General features: G+C 52.1%; 3 protein-coding genes across 11 annotated transcripts; all 3 read left to right on the top strand.

Moving 5' to 3' along the window:
• The first annotated feature begins 7,085 nt into the window (after positions 1-7,085).
• Positions 7,086-9,309, top strand: CIMAP1B (ciliary microtubule associated protein 1B). 2 transcript variants are annotated; one of them, XM_066358791.1, is made up of 7 exons: positions 7,086-7,371; positions 7,601-7,741; positions 7,921-8,127; positions 8,370-8,474; positions 8,621-8,742; positions 8,877-9,017; positions 9,183-9,309. In XM_066358791.1, exons 2-7 carry the CDS (start codon positions 7,633-7,635, stop codon positions 9,261-9,263), a joined length of 765 nt encoding a protein of 254 aa, XP_066214888.1. In that variant the 5' UTR covers positions 7,086-7,371; positions 7,601-7,632; the 3' UTR covers positions 9,264-9,309. The 2 variants fall into 2 exon arrangements, with proteins under 2 accessions (XP_066214888.1, XP_066214887.1); XM_066358790.1 differs by having other exon boundaries at positions 7,094-7,215.
• Positions 9,310-9,343: 34 nt separating this feature from the next.
• Positions 9,344-13,586, top strand: TYMP (thymidine phosphorylase). Of its 4 annotated transcripts, none has more exons than XM_066358781.1 (10): positions 9,458-9,684; positions 9,866-10,080; positions 10,235-10,437; positions 10,856-10,954; positions 11,489-11,618; positions 11,962-12,080; positions 12,594-12,756; positions 12,839-13,069; positions 13,178-13,318; positions 13,412-13,586. In XM_066358781.1, the coding sequence occupies exons 2-10, from the start codon at positions 9,876-9,878 to the stop codon at positions 13,564-13,566; spliced, it is 1,446 nt and encodes a 481-aa protein (XP_066214878.1). In that variant the 5' UTR covers positions 9,458-9,684; positions 9,866-9,875; the 3' UTR covers positions 13,567-13,586. The 4 variants fall into 4 exon arrangements, with proteins under 4 accessions (XP_066214879.1, XP_066214878.1, XP_066214877.1 ...); XM_066358780.1 differs by having other exon boundaries at positions 10,853-10,954; XM_066358782.1 differs by lacking the exon at positions 13,178-13,318 and having other exon boundaries at positions 9,344-9,684; positions 10,853-10,954.
• Positions 13,587-13,725: 139 nt separating this feature from the next.
• SCO2 (synthesis of cytochrome C oxidase 2) lies at positions 13,726-15,856 on the top strand. Of its 5 annotated transcripts, XM_066358787.1 has the most exons (4): positions 13,726-13,933; positions 14,275-14,318; positions 14,658-14,724; positions 15,017-15,856. In XM_066358787.1, the coding sequence occupies exons 3-4, from the start codon at positions 14,711-14,713 to the stop codon at positions 15,828-15,830; spliced, it is 828 nt and encodes a 275-aa protein (XP_066214884.1). In that variant the 5' UTR covers positions 13,726-13,933; positions 14,275-14,318; positions 14,658-14,710; the 3' UTR covers positions 15,831-15,856. The 5 variants fall into 5 exon arrangements, with proteins under 5 accessions (XP_066214884.1, XP_066214886.1, XP_066214883.1 ...); XM_066358789.1 differs by lacking the exon at positions 14,275-14,318 and having other exon boundaries at positions 13,726-13,908; XM_066358786.1 differs by lacking the exon at positions 14,275-14,318 and having other exon boundaries at positions 13,726-13,938.
• The last annotated feature ends 82 nt before the right edge of the window (positions 15,857-15,938 follow it).

Raw genomic sequence — 15,938 nt, 5'->3', positions numbered from 1 at the left:
ATCCCAGGATTTTTTTTTTTTTAAAGTGACAACTTGCAGAATGGAAGAAAATATTTTCAAATCATATATCTGATAAGGGTCTAGAATCCAGAATGTATAAGAACTCTTACAATTCAACAACAAAAACACACAACCCATACTTTTTTCTTTTCTTTTCTTTTCTTTTCTTTTCTTTTCTTTTTGTGGCAGAGACAGAGAGAGTCAGAGAGAGGAACAGAAAGACAGGAAGGGAGAGAGATGAGAAACATCAATTCCTCGTTGTGGCTTCTTAGTTGTTCATTGATTGATTTCTCATATGTGCCTTGACTGGGGGGCTACAGCAGACCGAGTGACCCCTTGCTCGAGCCAGCGACCTTGGGCTCAAGCTGGTGATCCTTGCTCAAAACTGATGAGCCCGGGCTCAAGCTGGCGATCTTGGGGTCTCGAACCCGGGGTTTTCGCATCCCAGTTCAATGCTCTATCCACTGCACCACCACCTGGTCAGGCACAACCCATACTTTTTGATGGGCAAAGGATTTGAATAGGCTTTTCTCAGAAGAAAATATATAAATGACCAGTAAGTATATGAAAGATGCTTGACATCATTAGTCATTATGGAAATGCAAACCTAAATCACAACAAGGTACCATTTCACATCCACTAGGATGTCTATAAACTTAAAAGAGTAACTTAAAGTGTTGACAAGACAGTGGAGAAACTTGAATTCTCATATATTGCACATGGGAATATAAAATGGTTCAGCCACTGTGTAAAACAATTTGGCAGGTCTTTATAAAACAAAACATAGAATTATCATGTGACCCAGCAATTTAAAGCTAAAAGAATTAATAAAAATTAAATATATCTAAAAGAATTAAAAACAGGTACTTAAACATGTATATGTACACACATGTCCATAGCTCTATTCACAATAGCCAAAAGGAAGAAACAGCCCAAATGTCCGTCAACAGATGAATAAACAAACTATAGTATGTGCATACATTGGATCAGCCATAAAAAGGAAGGAAATCCTGACACGTGTTACAACACCTGTTCACCTTGAACACATTATACTAAGTGCCATAAGCCAGACACAAAAGAACCAATATTGTATGATTTCACTTAAATGAGCCACCTAGAGCAGTCAACTTCATAGAGACAGGAAGTAGATTAGAGGGTACCAGGGGCTGGGAAGAGAGAAAGAGGAGTTATTGTTTAATGAGTACTGAGTATATTTTGGTGATGATGAAAAGTTTTGGGTATAGACAGGGGTGATGGGCACACAGCTCTGTGAATATATTTAGTGTCACCGAATTGTACCTTACAAGTGGTTAAAATGATAAATATTATCACACAGTCCCCAAACTGTCATTATTCTGCATCATAGGCAAGTTGTAGACATTGTAAATAAACCATGTAAGCTCCCAGCATTGAGGGTGATCAGGAGTTCTCATCACATTACACACATTTTAGGTTCCCCCCAAAAGGGACTGGGCATATGTAGTCCCTCCAAGTAACAAGAAATACATCAAATTATTTCCAGGCCTAGAAACAGCCCTCAGGAGTGTGTACACCAAGAGGTAAGGTGCGCATATGAGGGTCCTGAAGCAGGACAGCGACCTCAGTCAAGACCTCGCTGTCTCTCCACAGACTGGCTCCCTCCAGATGGGTCAGTTCTCAGCTGAGCCATGGAAGGAGGGAAGGTAGTCATGTCTCAACAATCTAGAAATTAAGAATCACTAGGCTAATCATTAGCATCAACAACCAATATTTAATATATAAGCAAATCAAGAGTAACAGTTGATAAAACAAAATCAAGTGTTTTATTTTGAAGTATTTTGTACCAGAGAGGAGGAAGAGGATGCTGATACTGATAATGTTGAAGGCAGAAGTCATACACACCATATGTATTTATTTTAAACTTTGTGAAAAATAAGAACAAAGTAATCGGAAGAAAAACTATATCTCTTCCTTGCCAAATATTACAAAACATTTCTTCGATAATAAACAAATCTTAACTAACAATTAGACAAAATGTGCTATCAGTGGGAAGGGGAGGAGGGGCCAGGTGGTGCAGCATATACAGAGCGCCCTCTGGTGGTCGATGCTATGCACACCACCCTCCAAAATACAAATAATGCCTCAACTTGACTACAGGGGGGGCTCCAGAAGTAGTATCCAAATGTATGTAATCTGAACCAATATAAAATTTTAACTAGCTATTTTAAAACTGGATTATAATTTATATCTGTGAAAAACATGCATTAATATTATAATGCACATCTGTAATTCATTTGTGACACCCCACTGTGCCTCATCACACTGGCTGGTCTTTTCTGCTATAAACAGTGAATGTGAATTAATTAAAGCTACATTAACAATGTAGATGACTCTCGGCAGTATAATGTCGATTTTAAAAAGTAAGTCACATGATGGGAATGTAAAATGGTTCAGCCATTCTGAAAACTTTGGCAGCTCCTTAAAAAACAAACAAACATACACTTACCATCCACCCAGCAATAGTGCTCCTGGGCACTTATCCCAGAGAAATGAAACGTCTACGTAAAACACTTGCACACAGATGATCAGAGTAGTTTCACTTTTTTTTTTTTTGGTATTTTCTGAAGTTGGAAATGGGAAGGCAGTCAGACAGACTCCCACATGAGCCCGACCAGGATCCACCCGGCATGCCCACCAGGGGGCGATGCTCTGCCCATCTGGGGCGTTGCTCTGTTGCAACCAGAACCATTCTAGCGCCTGAGGCAGAGGCCATGGAGCCATTCTCAGCATCCGGGCCAACTTTGCTCCAATGGAGCCTTGGCTGCGGGAGGAAAAGAGAGAGACAGAGAGGAAGGAGAGGGGGAGGGGTGGAGAAGCAGATGGGCGCTTCTCTTGTGTGCCCTGGCCGGGAATCGAACCCGGGACTCCCGCACACCAGGCCGACGCTCTACCACTGAGCCAACCGGCCAGGGCCAGTAGTTTCACTTTTAATAGCCAAAGTATTTTAAAATTAATAACTATAAAAATGCTGTGTATCAAAAACTAGAGATATAAGTAATACTGTGTTTAGGGGGAAAACCCACGACCATACCTTTTAAATGCCCTTATAATTAAATAAAGAAGACTAGATAATAAGTTGACTAAGCCTGGATTTCTAGAACAGCAAAGTTGAGGTGAAAACCCGTGTGCACTGTTTTTATTAGGGTGCAACCCAGGGAGCAGGGGTAGTGAGCAAGCCACTGCTGGTACTGAGCATGCTGACTGCTCCTTCTCATGGGATCAGGCTCCAAGAGGTCAAATAAACTCATCATTCCCCAATATTGTCATCCAGCGGACAAAGAGGGAAGAATAATTCAATCAAAATAATTCTTCATGGAGCATGAATTTCCTGCATTTCCAGACTGCCCTGAAGGGAGGAGCAAGGTGCAGCTGGTCAGTTACCACAGGAGGTGGCTGACAAGTGACCCAGAGTATATCAGGCCAAGGAATTCTAAATGGGCATAGGAGTGCCTGACACACTAACAAATAACTTTTATAAGTATCTAAAAGAAAGGAAGGATTAATAGAAACCAAATTTACATGAAAATCTTTAAGCAAAGAAATTAGGGCAATCACTGCTTTGTCTGCATTCATATGATTAACGTGATCTTTCAAATATATCAGTTGAAAAGCATAGCACACAGGGACAAACAAAATCTACTTACATATATTTCAAATAACTTGAAAAATATATATTTCCACAGACACATTACACAAATGTGATTTGTATGTGACTGGAAAGTAATCTCTTTTCTTTCCTTTTTACGGTTTCTCATGGGCGCTTTGTCCCATAGCAGCACCTGCAGCCCACTCACATCTCATGTACGGGTTCATTGATTATATTGTTGTCCTTTATTACTAATTTTATAACATTTTTTTTCCTCCCACCTCCACTTGGGGGATGGATTTGGAGGTTTTATTTTTGCTATTCTTCATTTCCTCGATTTTTAATTTGGAAACTCTCCTAAGCTCATCTATTCTGTTGCTTATTTTCCTTTCCTGGCTCTTTTTAGACACTTATGCCTCTACCATTGGTCATAAACAAGATGGTCAAGGCCTCTCAACAAGATAAAGCCTCTGAAATACTTCACTCCCTCCTGGGTGTTGCTGAAGCAATTTAATCTTAACTGGTGTGTGTGTGTGTGTGTGTGTGTGTGTGTGTGTGTGTGTGTGTGTGTGTGTGTGTAAGAGAGTCATTGCTCAAAATGTTTCCTGTTTCTGTCCATCTTGGATTCTGGCTTTGGTGTGTCTGCTATTTGTTTCTCATCTTTTTGTAGTATTTTCCTCACATTGGTCACCTGCATGCTCTACTCTGAATTCTTGCACATCCCAACACGACTCTTTTTTTTTTTTTTTTTTCTGAAGCTGGAAACAGGGAGGTAGTCAGACAGACTCCCGCATGCGCCCGACCGGGATCCACCCGGCACGCCCACCAGGGGGCGATGCTCTGCCCACCAGGGGGCAATGCTCTGCCCCTCCAGGGCGTTGCTCTGTCACGACCAGAGCCACTCTAGCGCCTGGGGCAGAGGCCAAGGAGCCATCCCCAGCGCCTGGGCCATCTTTTGCTCCAATGGAGCCTCCGCTGCGGGAGGGGAAGAGAGAGACAGAGAGGAAGGAGAGGGGGAGGGGCGGAGAAGCAGATGGGCGCCTCTCCTGTGTGCCCTGGCCGGGAATCGAACCCGGGACTTCCTCACTCCAGGCCGACGCTCTACCACTGAGCCAACCGGCCAGGGCCCCAACACGACTCTTACTCAGACAGCTGAAGCCCACCGTGACTGAACAAATGATTTTAAATATTCAAATTCAGTAAAATATTTCACACATGAAATAAAGTTTGTACCATCCAAACAAAAATACTACGCCTTGCCCTATTTCACTATTTTAAATTTTAAACCCAAATAAAAACTCTAGATGGTCGTTACAGAGTTCAGAGAACTCACTGTTTCTTGTTACAACACTCTGGTATCATCACTCATTTCAAATGCACTGCTTGAAGGGAGAAGTATCTGTTATCACAGGAAGAGGACACTAACTGCCCAGCCCTGAGCTCTGCAGAATCTCATGATGCCCAAGCACGAGGTTCTTAACCTAAGAAAAGCCTGTCAACCATAAAAGGGAAGTCCATGCAGAATACAATGTTTACTAAAGAATAAGTAATAAAAATTGCTAATTTAAAACTTACATATGATTCTAAAACTCAACAGTCACCGCAGTATTATTTAAAACTTGACCAACAAAAGATTTGGGGGAGAATCTTACATCTGACCTTTTGTGTGTGTGTGTGTGTGTGTGTGTGTGTGTGTGTATGTGTGTGTGTGACAGAGACAGTGAGAGGGACAGATAGGGAATGTCAGGCAGGAAAGGAGATAGATGAGAAGTATCAGTTCTTCATTGGGCTTCTTAGTCTCCTAGGTTGTTCATTGATTGCTTTCTCATATGTGCCTTGATGGGGGGGCTACAGCAGAGCGAATGACCCCTTGTTCAAACCAGCAATCTTGGGTTCAAGCCAGCGACCATGGATGGGGTCATGTGTATGATCCTACTTTCAAGCCAGAGACCCCTTGCTCAAGCTGGTGAGCTGGCACTCAGTCCAGCGACCTCGAGATTTCGAACTTGGGTCCTCCGTGTCCCAGTCCAACACTCTATCCACTGTGCCACCACCTGGTCAGGCTACCTCTGACCTTCTTTAGAATTGCTGAGCTCATAAAGATAATGAGAAGTAGATTAATTCAGCACTCCAAGTACTGTTATAAAATTCTCTGCAGACGATGCACCCCTATGCACCTCCCCGTTTCAGCCCTCAGAGGCCACGTGGAGGCCTCAGAAGAGTGGCCCTCACCAATCTATCTTGGTTCTCACTCCTTGGCTGGTGCACTGAGCTAAGTGCTCAGTAGGCAAAGGCCAGGAATTCCCACCAGACCACTGGACATTCCTTCTTGCCCCTTTGTCTTCTAAGAGCAGGAAAGTGAGTGCTGGGCTAGGCAGAACAGCCCCATTCTTTCAGTTTATTTGACAGTTCTTATTTCTAATATTTGTAAAATAAATATTAAAGTTTATTTAAAATTTTTTTCATTAATAAATCATTTAAGACTTTGTTTCCACTAAACACAGCTTTGGCTATGTCCTATAGAACTGAGTATGAAGGCATCTACCTTTGGAGTCTTATATATAATTTGAAACTTTATATTTGAGTTTCTCTTTGAACCAGGAGTTTTTAAAAGACAATTTGCTAATTTCAAACTATTTAAGTTCATTTGGTTAACTTCTGTTTGTTTGTTTGCTTAGAATTGTTTTGGGGGGCCCTGGCCAGTTGGCTCAGTGGTAGAGCGTCGGCCTAGTGTGCAGGAGTCCCGGGTTCGATTCCCGGCCAGGGCACACAGGAGAAGTGCCCATCTGCTTCTCCACCCTTCCCCCTCTCCTTCCTCTCTGTCTCTCTCTTCCCCTCCCGCAGCTGAGGCTCCATTGGAGCAAAAGTTGGCCCGGGCGCTGAGGATGGCTCCATGGCCTCTGCCTCAGGCGCTAGAATGGCTCTGGTCGCAACAAAGAAATGCCCCAGATGGGCAGAGCATCGCCCTCTGGTGGGTGTGCCAGGTGGATCCCGGTTGGGCTCATGCGGGAGTCTGTCTGACTGCCTTCCCGTTTCCAACTTCAGAAAAATACAAAAAAATAAAATAAATAAAACAGGAAAAAAGAATTGTTTTGGATTACAATCAAATCATGTGTCCTAGTCTGTCTCTTTATTCAATTTGTATGGTTTTTGTATGTATGTATGTATATATGTGTGGCCCTGTACATAATTGTTTCTTGCAAATATTCCATGGGTTTAAATAAATGTAAACTTCTCTCTGCACATAACAATAAACTGAAACTGCTGCTTGTATTATTCAAGTTCTTTATTCTCATACCTATTTTTTGTCTATAGATCTTTCTGTTTCTGGAATGGGCATATTGAAGCCTGGGGGAGCATGAGGCCAGCGTTCTGATTCGTGGCCCAGTTTGCAGCAGGCCTGCCAATGCCAAGCTCCATAGAGGAGAGGCCGGACAGGTGGGGGAGGGGGGGAGAGGGCGGAGCCAGGGGGCTGCCAGTCCGGTTGCCAGGAGGCAGACGGGGACACAATGGGGTCTAGGAGCTGGGCTGGGCGGAGGCGGGAATCCAGGCACCTCACTTGCCTTCCCAGCCCAGAGCCACAGGAGCAGGTTAGTGTATAAACTTCGAGTCCCCCTCCGGGCATTGGGGATCTCCAATGCCGCTCCCTGGATGTGGAATCTTCACCCGATCGATGCCCTCAAAATGTCCCAGGCACCCGGGAATCCAGGGAATTCCCTCTTCAGGGTGTTGAATCCAAACTTGGGGTGAGCACACACCCCTTTACCGAACTTAGATTTGGGGGTAGGGTATGGGAGCTGGGCTCAAAGCTCGCTCCCTGCCCCGTACAGAGACGGGAAAGCTACCGTTTGTTTTCCTGCCACCTGGGAAACGGGTGGGGCTCCACCCGTGAAGTCGGGCCGAACTGGAGAGCCGGGAAGTGCATCCCTGCCCGTTTGGGGAGGAGGGGTCGGGGCCTCCAACTTCTGTCCACAGGTGCTGCAGGCCGTAAGCGCATCCACCGTGCCATGGGCTCGGACGTCTGGGTCGGTCCTTGGAGGCCGCACCGGCCCCGCGGCCCCATCGCGGCGCTCTACAGTGGTCCGGGGCCCAAATACAAGCTGCCCCCCAACACGGGTACCTGCGGCGCGCGGGACGCGCGAGATGGGGTTGGGGAGAAAGGGGCTAGCGAGGTCCATGCCGGGAGTGTAGTGCTATACCCCGGACTGGAGAGCGGGAGGTCTGTTACGGGGAAACGGGGGCTGTGCCCTGGGCGAGAGCAGTTGGGCCCGGGATAATGCTGGGCCGCCCTGCAGGCTACAACTTGCACGACCCGTCTCGGCCCCGTGCCCCCGCTTTCACCTTTGGCCTGCGCCTCCCCACGCAGCAGACTTCGTGCGGCCCCGGACCGGGCTACGTGGTGGTGCCTGCTCACATGACCATGCGCGGCCGCGACTGCACCCCCGCCTACTCCATCTACGGCCGTCCGCGCCAAGCAGCGCCCAGCCTCACTCCTGGACCTGGTCAGAACCCCTGGGACCCGGGCCTCCCCAGTGCTGAGCCGCCTCCAGGGAAGCCCACCTGGAAACCCTCTATCTGAGCCCCGAGCCCATCCATGGATACCCTAATACTTCAAATTCGGCGCCTTCATATCTTATCTCCAAAGAACTGCAAGCCCCACTGGCTTTAACAAATCGTGGCTCGGTGTCCCCCTAATCCCAGAACCTCAGCCCAGTTCCACCCACAACCACGGTTCGCCCCACAGGCAGATACTTCCCAGAGAGAGCCGGTAACGCCACGTACCCTAGCGCGCCTCGGCACACCATCGCCTCCCGAAACTGGGGCATCCACACAAAGCAGCAAACCCCAGGTGAGACCACGAAGTTCCGATCCAACCCTGAGGCTCTTCCCACCGAACTAGATGCCGGGACCACCCAGCATTCGCAGAGGCGGGGAGACCCGGGCCATCCGCAAAGACCCACCCTCAGACTCCACCCCTCGCTGGCTGCTTCCCAGGCCCCGGGACCTACACAGTGCCTTCGCTCCTGGGCCCGCGCGTCATTGGTAAAGTCTCGGCCCCAACTTACTCCATCTATGGCCGCAGCGAAGTGGGCAGCGTCTTCGAGGATCTCAGCAAGGTGGGGAGAGGCTGCGGCCACAGCGTTGTGAGAGGTCAACAGGGCGGACTGCCGAGGGTCAGGGAGCAAGGGGAAGGGTCGGTGGACAGCGGGAATTGAAGGCTGAACCCAGAGCCCTTTCTGTCCTCCCGCAGACCCCGGGTCCCTGTGCCTACCACGTGGTGAACCCTGGCATCTACAAGTCTCGGGCCCCCCAGTTCTCGATGCTAGCACGGAATGCGCTCCCCCAGGACAACAGTCTAAATCCCGGGCCGGCAGCCTACAACGTGAACCAGGTGGGGTCCAGGGACAAAGTTCAGATGCAGTGGAATGAGGGTCCTGGTCCAGGACCGAGGGTCTGAGGGTCTAAGGTTTGGGATCAGGGTCCCTGGGGAATGGGAACCCGGCGCGGAGTCACCCGACCAGCTCCGCAAGGTCGGAAACATCTCCTGGGTCCACAGCACCGGAAGCCTCGTGGCTGGACCTTTGGAATCCGGCACTCTGACTATCTGGCCTGGCCTGTGACGGACGTGGATGACTGATGGGCCGCGGGCGCGGTCCCACAAACATTTGCTTAAAGCTTCCGGAGCCAGCTTCTCGTCCGCTTTTCTGTGCGCGCGACGGGGACTCGGCAGTAAGGGGCGCGCCAAAAGGGGATGGAGCTTAGCAGGGAGTGCCCCTCAAGTCCTGGAAGTCTCACGTCCCCTTAGGCACTCATAGTTTGCCGGAACAGCAACCAAAAAACAAAAAAGCCACAACACAGTATGTTGTCCCGCCTCCTAGAGGCGGTGACTAGTCCAGAGTCCGCCGGTCTGAGGGCCCCGCCTACCCGCCATCCTTGGCCCTCCTGTGACTATCGCGAATCTGCCCGCCCTGTCCATGTAGTTCTGAGCTTGTGGCCACGGGCGCAGTAGGACGGAAGCGGGCTGGAGCCCGAAGTAGGAAGGCCGAGATTTGGGACAGGTATGGACGGGGGTCCAGTTATGAGACCAGACACGGAGACAGGCACACGTGCAGCACAGACACGGGACGGAGGGGGGGGGGGGGGACACGAGAAACGGGAACAGGGTGGTGACTAGTGCACCTGGCAGCACAGACGGAAGCAGGGCGGCGGCAGGTTCCAGGTGTGCCTCGCACCTTGTAGGCCCGGAGCAATGGCGGCCGCAGGACTCCAGGCACCAACCTCAGTGTGTGACCTCTCGTTGGGAGAGCCCCGGGGTTCTACTGACTCACCCCCAGAACCCAAGCAGCTCCCAGAGCTGATCCGCCTGAAGCGAGACGGAGGCCGCCTGAGCAAGGGGGACATTCGGGGCTTCGTGCGTGCTGTGGTGGACGGGAGCGCGCAGGGTGCACAAATAGGTGTGTGTGGATGATTGGGCACTCCTGACTCCGACCCAGAGACTTCCTTCCCTGAACACACCATAGCACCCTACCACTGTCACTGACCCCAAGATAACCCATCACTGTGGGAACGCCCCCTCATGCTGCCTTCACCACTGCACCTTATGTTTAGGGGCCATGCTCATGGCCATCCGACTACAAGGCATGGATCTGGAGGAGACTATGGCACTGACCCAGGCCTTAGCCAACTCTGGGCAGCAGCTGGAGTGGCCAGAGGCCTGGCACCGGCAGCTCGTGGACAAGCATTCCACAGGGGGAGTGGGTGACAAGGTCAGCCTGGTCTTGGCCCCTGCCCTGGCTGCCTGTGGCTGCAAGGTGAGATCCCTCCTCTCCAGACCAGAAACTGACCTCAAAGAGGTCAGCAGCTCCCAACCTCTAATTTGGTCCACAGCACCCAAGCCAGGACACAGCCTTCTTGCCCCCCAGGACAGAACTTGGGCCCCCTTCTCATCAGCCCCTATAACAGGACCAAGTTATCTAGCACCCCCTTTCCCTTCAGTACCTGAGAAGGGTGTCCCAAGGGAGAAGCTGGGTACTCCTCCCTTAGTCCCCCAAATTTGTGCCCCCAAAGATAGACCAGGACAATTTCTTTTCCCTTCCCTTGCCACCAGCTGGACACTCACTACAATTCTTTAGTTAATAATTAACTCCAGCTGAAATCCTAACCAAGGAAGGTGAGGGAAGAGGTGGAGGGAGTGACTGTGCAGGTGTACTTAGTATCCATGTCCAGCAGGTACCCATGATCAGTGGACGTGGTTTAGGACACACGGGGGGCACCTTGGATAAACTCGAGTCTATTCCTGGATTCACTGTCATCCAGAGCCCAGAACAGGTACATGTAGTCATTGATCTAGGTTATTGATGGAAACATTAACCAAAATCGCTGAAGGATCACTGATGGGTTATTAATGAGGGTTACTAATTAGGATATTAATCAGTTATTCATGGATCATTGATCATTGGACTTTGATCAAGGTTACCAGTGGAACTTTGTTCATTGCTTGCTTGTTATATGTGCCTTGATTGGGCAAGCCCAGGGTTTTGAACTAGCAACCTCAGCATATTCCCATTGCGCCACCACAGGCCAGGTTAAATGGAACTTTGATTGCAGTCAATAATAGGGACTTGATCAAAATCACTAATGGGCCTCTGATGGATTAACAGGCCCTAGGACATTGAACAGCACCTCTGATTAATACCTGGGTTGACCCAGTCATTAATGAGAACTTATCAGAATGTTTCATAAGTCTCTGGTAATGGTTTCAGACATTTGTCAAGGTTGCTAGTGAGTCCCGATCAGAATTAGTGATGGGATAATTGATTAGAGGTCACTGACATTTACTGGGAGTCCTGTGGATTTGGCCAGATGCAAGTTCTGCTGGAGAGAGTGGGCTGCTGTATTGTGGGTCAGAGCAAGAAACTAGTTCCTGCAGATGGAATACTGTATGAAGCCAGAGATGTGACAGCAACTGTTGACAGCTTGCCACTTATCACAGGTGACCTGACCCAACATTCCATAGTCCACCTTCTGCATGTTAAAAAAATGACTGACCTCCAATGGAATAGTAAGGGATCCTTGCATAAGGGGTCTGTGAGACTTCCCCAACCCCAGGGTTAGTGTTCCTTCATCACAGAATGCCTGACCACCAACTCAAGAGGGAGACCTGGTTGATGCACAACAGTCCAGGTCCTTCGACCCCCATCATAAGGGACCTCATCCTCAATGTTCAGAGTCCCTGACTTCTCATGACTGACCTGTCAGAATGCCCTGCATCTCCCAGGTAGCTCCAGACTCTCCTTTACCTCCAGCCCGCTCCACTACCCCCCCCCCCCCAACAGCCTCCATTCTCAGTAAGAAGGTGGTGGAGAGCCTGTCTGCTTTGGTGGTGGACGTGAAGTTTGGAGGGGCTGCAGTCTTCTCTAGCCAGGCAGAGGCCCAGAAGTTGGCAAGAGCACTGGTGAGCAGTTGTGCCCATGGAGCCTGTGTGGCCTCCCCAATGGGTGTCCTTGTGGTCCTGGCCTCTCTGTTGGGGAGGGTCTCCACAGATGGACACAACCACCCCTTCATAACTGAGCCATCTGCTCCCCATTTGCCTCAGTCCACATCCACTCAGCAGCCCTGTCTCACCATGGTCTCTGCCAAGATCTGGCTTCCCAGCTTCCAGTCCCTCCTTCACCCCCCTACTCAGTAACCTTACCCAACAACAAGGCTGACCTGGTCTCAGATCTGGGGAACCCTCCGTGGCTCTCTGCCCCCGGCCAGGTACAAGGTCTGACCCCCACCTCTTAAGTCTGACATATTGCTTGCTTCAGGTCTCCCCACCACCACCATCACCCAAAGCCTGTGACCCCCTCACTCCTGGGGAACTGGCAACCAAGGGTGCAGCTCCAGCTGGAGTTTGATAACACACGAGCTACAAGAGGCCCCACAGGACGCAGGGAGGGGACCACACTGAACCGTGTCGTCGCAGGTTGATGTAGGCGCAGGCCTGGGTCTTCGAGTTGCAGCGGCTCTGACCGCTATGGACAACCCCTTGGGCCGCAGCGTGGGCCACACCCTGGAGGTGGAGGAGGCGCTGCTTTGCATGGACGGCGCAGGGCCACCGGACCTGCGGGATCTGGTCACTAGACTTGGTGAGTGGACAAGTAACAGGTTTGGGGGCCGGAGCTACAGAACCATACCCGCTGCATCTAAGCCCTGGACTCCCGCTGGCAGGGGGCACCCTGCTCTGGCTCAACGGACAGGCTGAGGCCCAGGCCGAAGGCATCGCCCGAGTAGCCGCGGCCCTGGACAACAGCTCGGCTCGGGACCGCTTCGAGCGAATGCTCGCGATGCAGGGTGTTGACCCGGGCTTGGCCCGAGCCCTATGCTCCGGAACCCCAGCGCAGCGTCGGCAGCTGCTGCCCCGCGCACGAGAGCAAGAGGAATTGCTCGCGCCCGCCGACGGTGAGCTTCCGCAGACCTGCGTCCTGCCCCTCGTCCAGGTCCCTCCCCTTTCTAAGCCCCGGGCCCCGTCCTCGCCCGCTGCCACCCCACCCAGCGCTGTCTCCGCAGGCACTGTGGAGCAAATCCAGGCATTGCCGCTGGCGCGCGTACTACACGAGCTCGGGGCCGGGCGCAATCGCGCCGGGGAGCCGCTTCGCCTGGGGGTGGGTGCCGAGCTGCTGGTCGGCGTGGGCCAGAGGCTGAGCCGCGGTGAGCGTGGATTCCGGCCCTCACCCTCCCTCCCGCTGATTGCCCCGCTTGGGGGCCGCCCCGCCTGCTAACCGCGGATTCCGTCACCCACAGGGACGCCTTGGCTCCGAGTGCATCTGGACACGCCCGCGCTCAGCGGCCCACAGCTCTGCGCCCTGCAGGGGGCGCTTGTGCTCTCGGACCGCGCACCCTTCATCTCCCCCTCGCCCTTCGCTGAGCTCATCTTGCCGCAGATCGGCACGCAGTAATAAAGCCCAGGGGCCACAAAGCAGTGTCCATGTCTAGCGCGTCACCGGCAAGGAGCGAAAGGGCGGCAGGGTGGGCGAGAGGACCACCCGGAGTGAGGAATAACCCCGCCACCCCACGGAATGGGTGGGGTTAGAGAAGCCCCGCCGCCCAGCACGTGACTTCTGGCGGGTCCGTATCGCCTTCCGCGCATACTGCCAGTAGTCACCGCGCGTGCGCGGCACCATTGACGCATGCGCGCTGGCACCGAGCACGGCGCTACAGCGGGGTCCTGGCGGGCTGCGGGGTTGGGAGCCTGAGGTCCGGGTTCCCTGACGCGAGGCCCTAACACCGGACTGCCCCAGGTGCAGGACGGGCCTAGGGAGCCTGGTAAGGTACCGGGTTCAGGGGACGGAGGGGCGGCCGGGCTCCTGGGTCGTGTTCGGTGCGTAGTCTGCGGCGGTGTCCAGCGACGTTTCCAGAGGCTGCCCTGGAGGGCTCCCAGAGGGGCCGAGAGGCATCTATCTACACGTGCCTTAGCTTGCCAGACGCATCTCGTGTGCCGCTTAGACCTTATCTTATAAAAAGCAGGTACAAAGAGGCTACGAGACGTGCCCAAGGTCACCCAGCCAGAGCCCAAGCCCAGGAACCTGGGGACAAGGGGTGGACGGCAGCCGCTTCACTGGGGGTTCTCGGATATCCTGCTAACAAACCTCCAAAAATCCCTGTAGAACGAACGGCACGGAAGTCACTAAGCAACGGCAGGGCGTGGATTGTGAGCCACTAGAGCTGCTGTAGGAAACTTGGGATGTGAAGAGGGTGTGGTTTGTGGCAAGTGGAAACCTTACATCTCCCCTCGGGTGAGTACGGGAAAGAAGGTTCCACGAGGGAGGGCTGAGGGATGGTGCGACACGGGTGGGCAATTAATTGCACTGTGGGCAGACTGGTACGAGTGACCCAGTTTCTGCCGAAGGTGGAAAATGGGGCAAGACCACGATTGAAGTCATCCCTGAAATGCAAGGCTGGTGGACTGAAAAAGGGCAAAGGAGTCAGTCTTTAAGGTTGACGCCAGACTCACCAGCCTCCTTACTGAATGGGGATTTATTGCAAACAGATACGCGTGCTCAGGAATCCAGGCAAGCCGTGCACTTGAAATTGTCAGCTCAGATGCTGAAACACAGGTGAGTGCTGGGCTATCTGGAGCTGTAAGGCTAGGATGGGATGAGATAGAATGAAGTTCTTGGCTAAAGGACAGGAGCAAAAAGCTTCGACACTTGACACCTAAGCTGAAGGTTAAGGCTTCAGAGGTGAACCCATTCAGAGCTCAGCTGAGCACTGGGTAACCAGTTAGGGACAGCTGTGAGCCTAAGTGTGGGATTGGTCCTTCAGATGGCAGGCAGTCTCTCCAGAGTGAAGGGAGATGCCCTAGGAGGCCAAGGCACCTTCTGACTCCTGGCTCTTGCTCTTTTCCAGGATCATCAGGCCTGTGCTGCTGCTGGCTCAGACGCCCAAGGCTTTGCACAGGTTCTCTCAGCTCAAGCTTCCAGATCTCCTTAGGACCCCTGGAGGTGAGGCCCTCCACGTGAAGTGCCGCCTCTTGTCAAGGCAGGGCCCTGCAGAGACAGGCAGGCAGGGCCAGCCCCGGGGTCCTGGGCTGCGAACTAGGCTGCTGGTCACGACATTGTTTGGGGCTGCATTGGGTGGGGCCTGGCTGGCCATGAGGGCAGAGAAGGAACAACGACAGCAGCAACAGCGGACTGAGGCCCTGCGCCAGGCCTCTGTGGGCCAGGGTGACTTCAGCCTGCTGGATCACCATGGACAGGCTCGCTGCAAAGCTGACTTCCAGGGCCAGTGGGTGCTGATGTACTTTGGCTTCACTCACTGTCCCGACATCTGCCCTGATGAGCTGGAAAAACTGGTACAGGTAGTGCGGCAGCTAGAGGCTGAGCCAGGCCTGCCCCCGGTACAGCCCATCTTCATCACTGTGGACCCCGAGCGGGATGATGTCACAGCCATGGCCCGCTACGTGCAGGACTTCCACCCACGGCTGCTGGGCCTAACTGGCTCTGCTGAGCAGGTTGCCCAGGTTAGCCGTAGCTACCGTGTGTACTACAGTGCCGGCCCCAAGGATGAAGACCAAGATTACATTGTGGACCACTCCATTGCCATCTACCTGCTCAGCCCCGATGGCCTCTTCACAGACTACTATGGCCGGACTAGGTCAGCTGAACAGATTGTCAACAGCATTCGGCACCACATGGCTACCTTCCGCAGTGTCCTACACTGAACTGAGTCATTAAAGGGTGTGGTGGAGCTCTGTGTGTGTGTGTGTGTGCTGTACCAGCTGCCTTTGGAGACCACAGCAAGAAAGGGACCCAGTACCTGGCAGCTGGCT

The sequence above is a fragment of the Saccopteryx leptura genome, chromosome 1, assembly GCF_036850995.1.
Source record: "Saccopteryx leptura isolate mSacLep1 chromosome 1, mSacLep1_pri_phased_curated, whole genome shotgun sequence".
Classification (NCBI taxonomy): Eukaryota; Metazoa; Chordata; class Mammalia; order Chiroptera; family Emballonuridae; genus Saccopteryx; species Saccopteryx leptura.
The sequence above is the reverse complement of the archived record's forward strand: the minus strand, read 5'-3'. Positions and strand labels throughout refer to the sequence as shown.

Bases quoted from the DNA above. Each gene is read 5' to 3' on its own strand.
- SCO2 (XM_066358785.1), top strand. From the start codon at position 14,558: ATGCAAGGCTGGTGGACTGAAAAAGGGCAAAGGAGTCAGTCTTTAAGG. The intron at 14,725-15,016 runs GTGAGTGCTGGG...GCTCTTTTCCAG, and splicing joins GCTCAGATGCTGAAACACAG to GATCATCAGGCCTGTGCTGC.
- CIMAP1B (XM_066358791.1), top strand. From the start codon at position 7,633: ATGGGCTCGGACGTCTGGGTCGGTCCTTGGAGGCCGCACCGGCCCCGC. The intron at 8,128-8,369 runs GTCAGAACCCCT...TTCGCCCCACAG, and splicing joins CAGCCTCACTCCTGGACCTG to GCAGATACTTCCCAGAGAGA. The intron at 9,018-9,182 runs GTGGGGTCCAGG...CTGGGTCCACAG, and splicing joins CAGCCTACAACGTGAACCAG to CACCGGAAGCCTCGTGGCTG.
- TYMP (XM_066358780.1), top strand. From the start codon at position 9,876: ATGGCGGCCGCAGGACTCCAGGCACCAACCTCAGTGTGTGACCTCTCG. The intron at 12,081-12,593 runs GTGAGCAGTTGT...GTGTCGTCGCAG, and splicing joins AGAAGTTGGCAAGAGCACTG to GTTGATGTAGGCGCAGGCCT. The intron at 13,070-13,177 runs GTGAGCTTCCGC...CTGTCTCCGCAG, and splicing joins ATTGCTCGCGCCCGCCGACG to GCACTGTGGAGCAAATCCAG.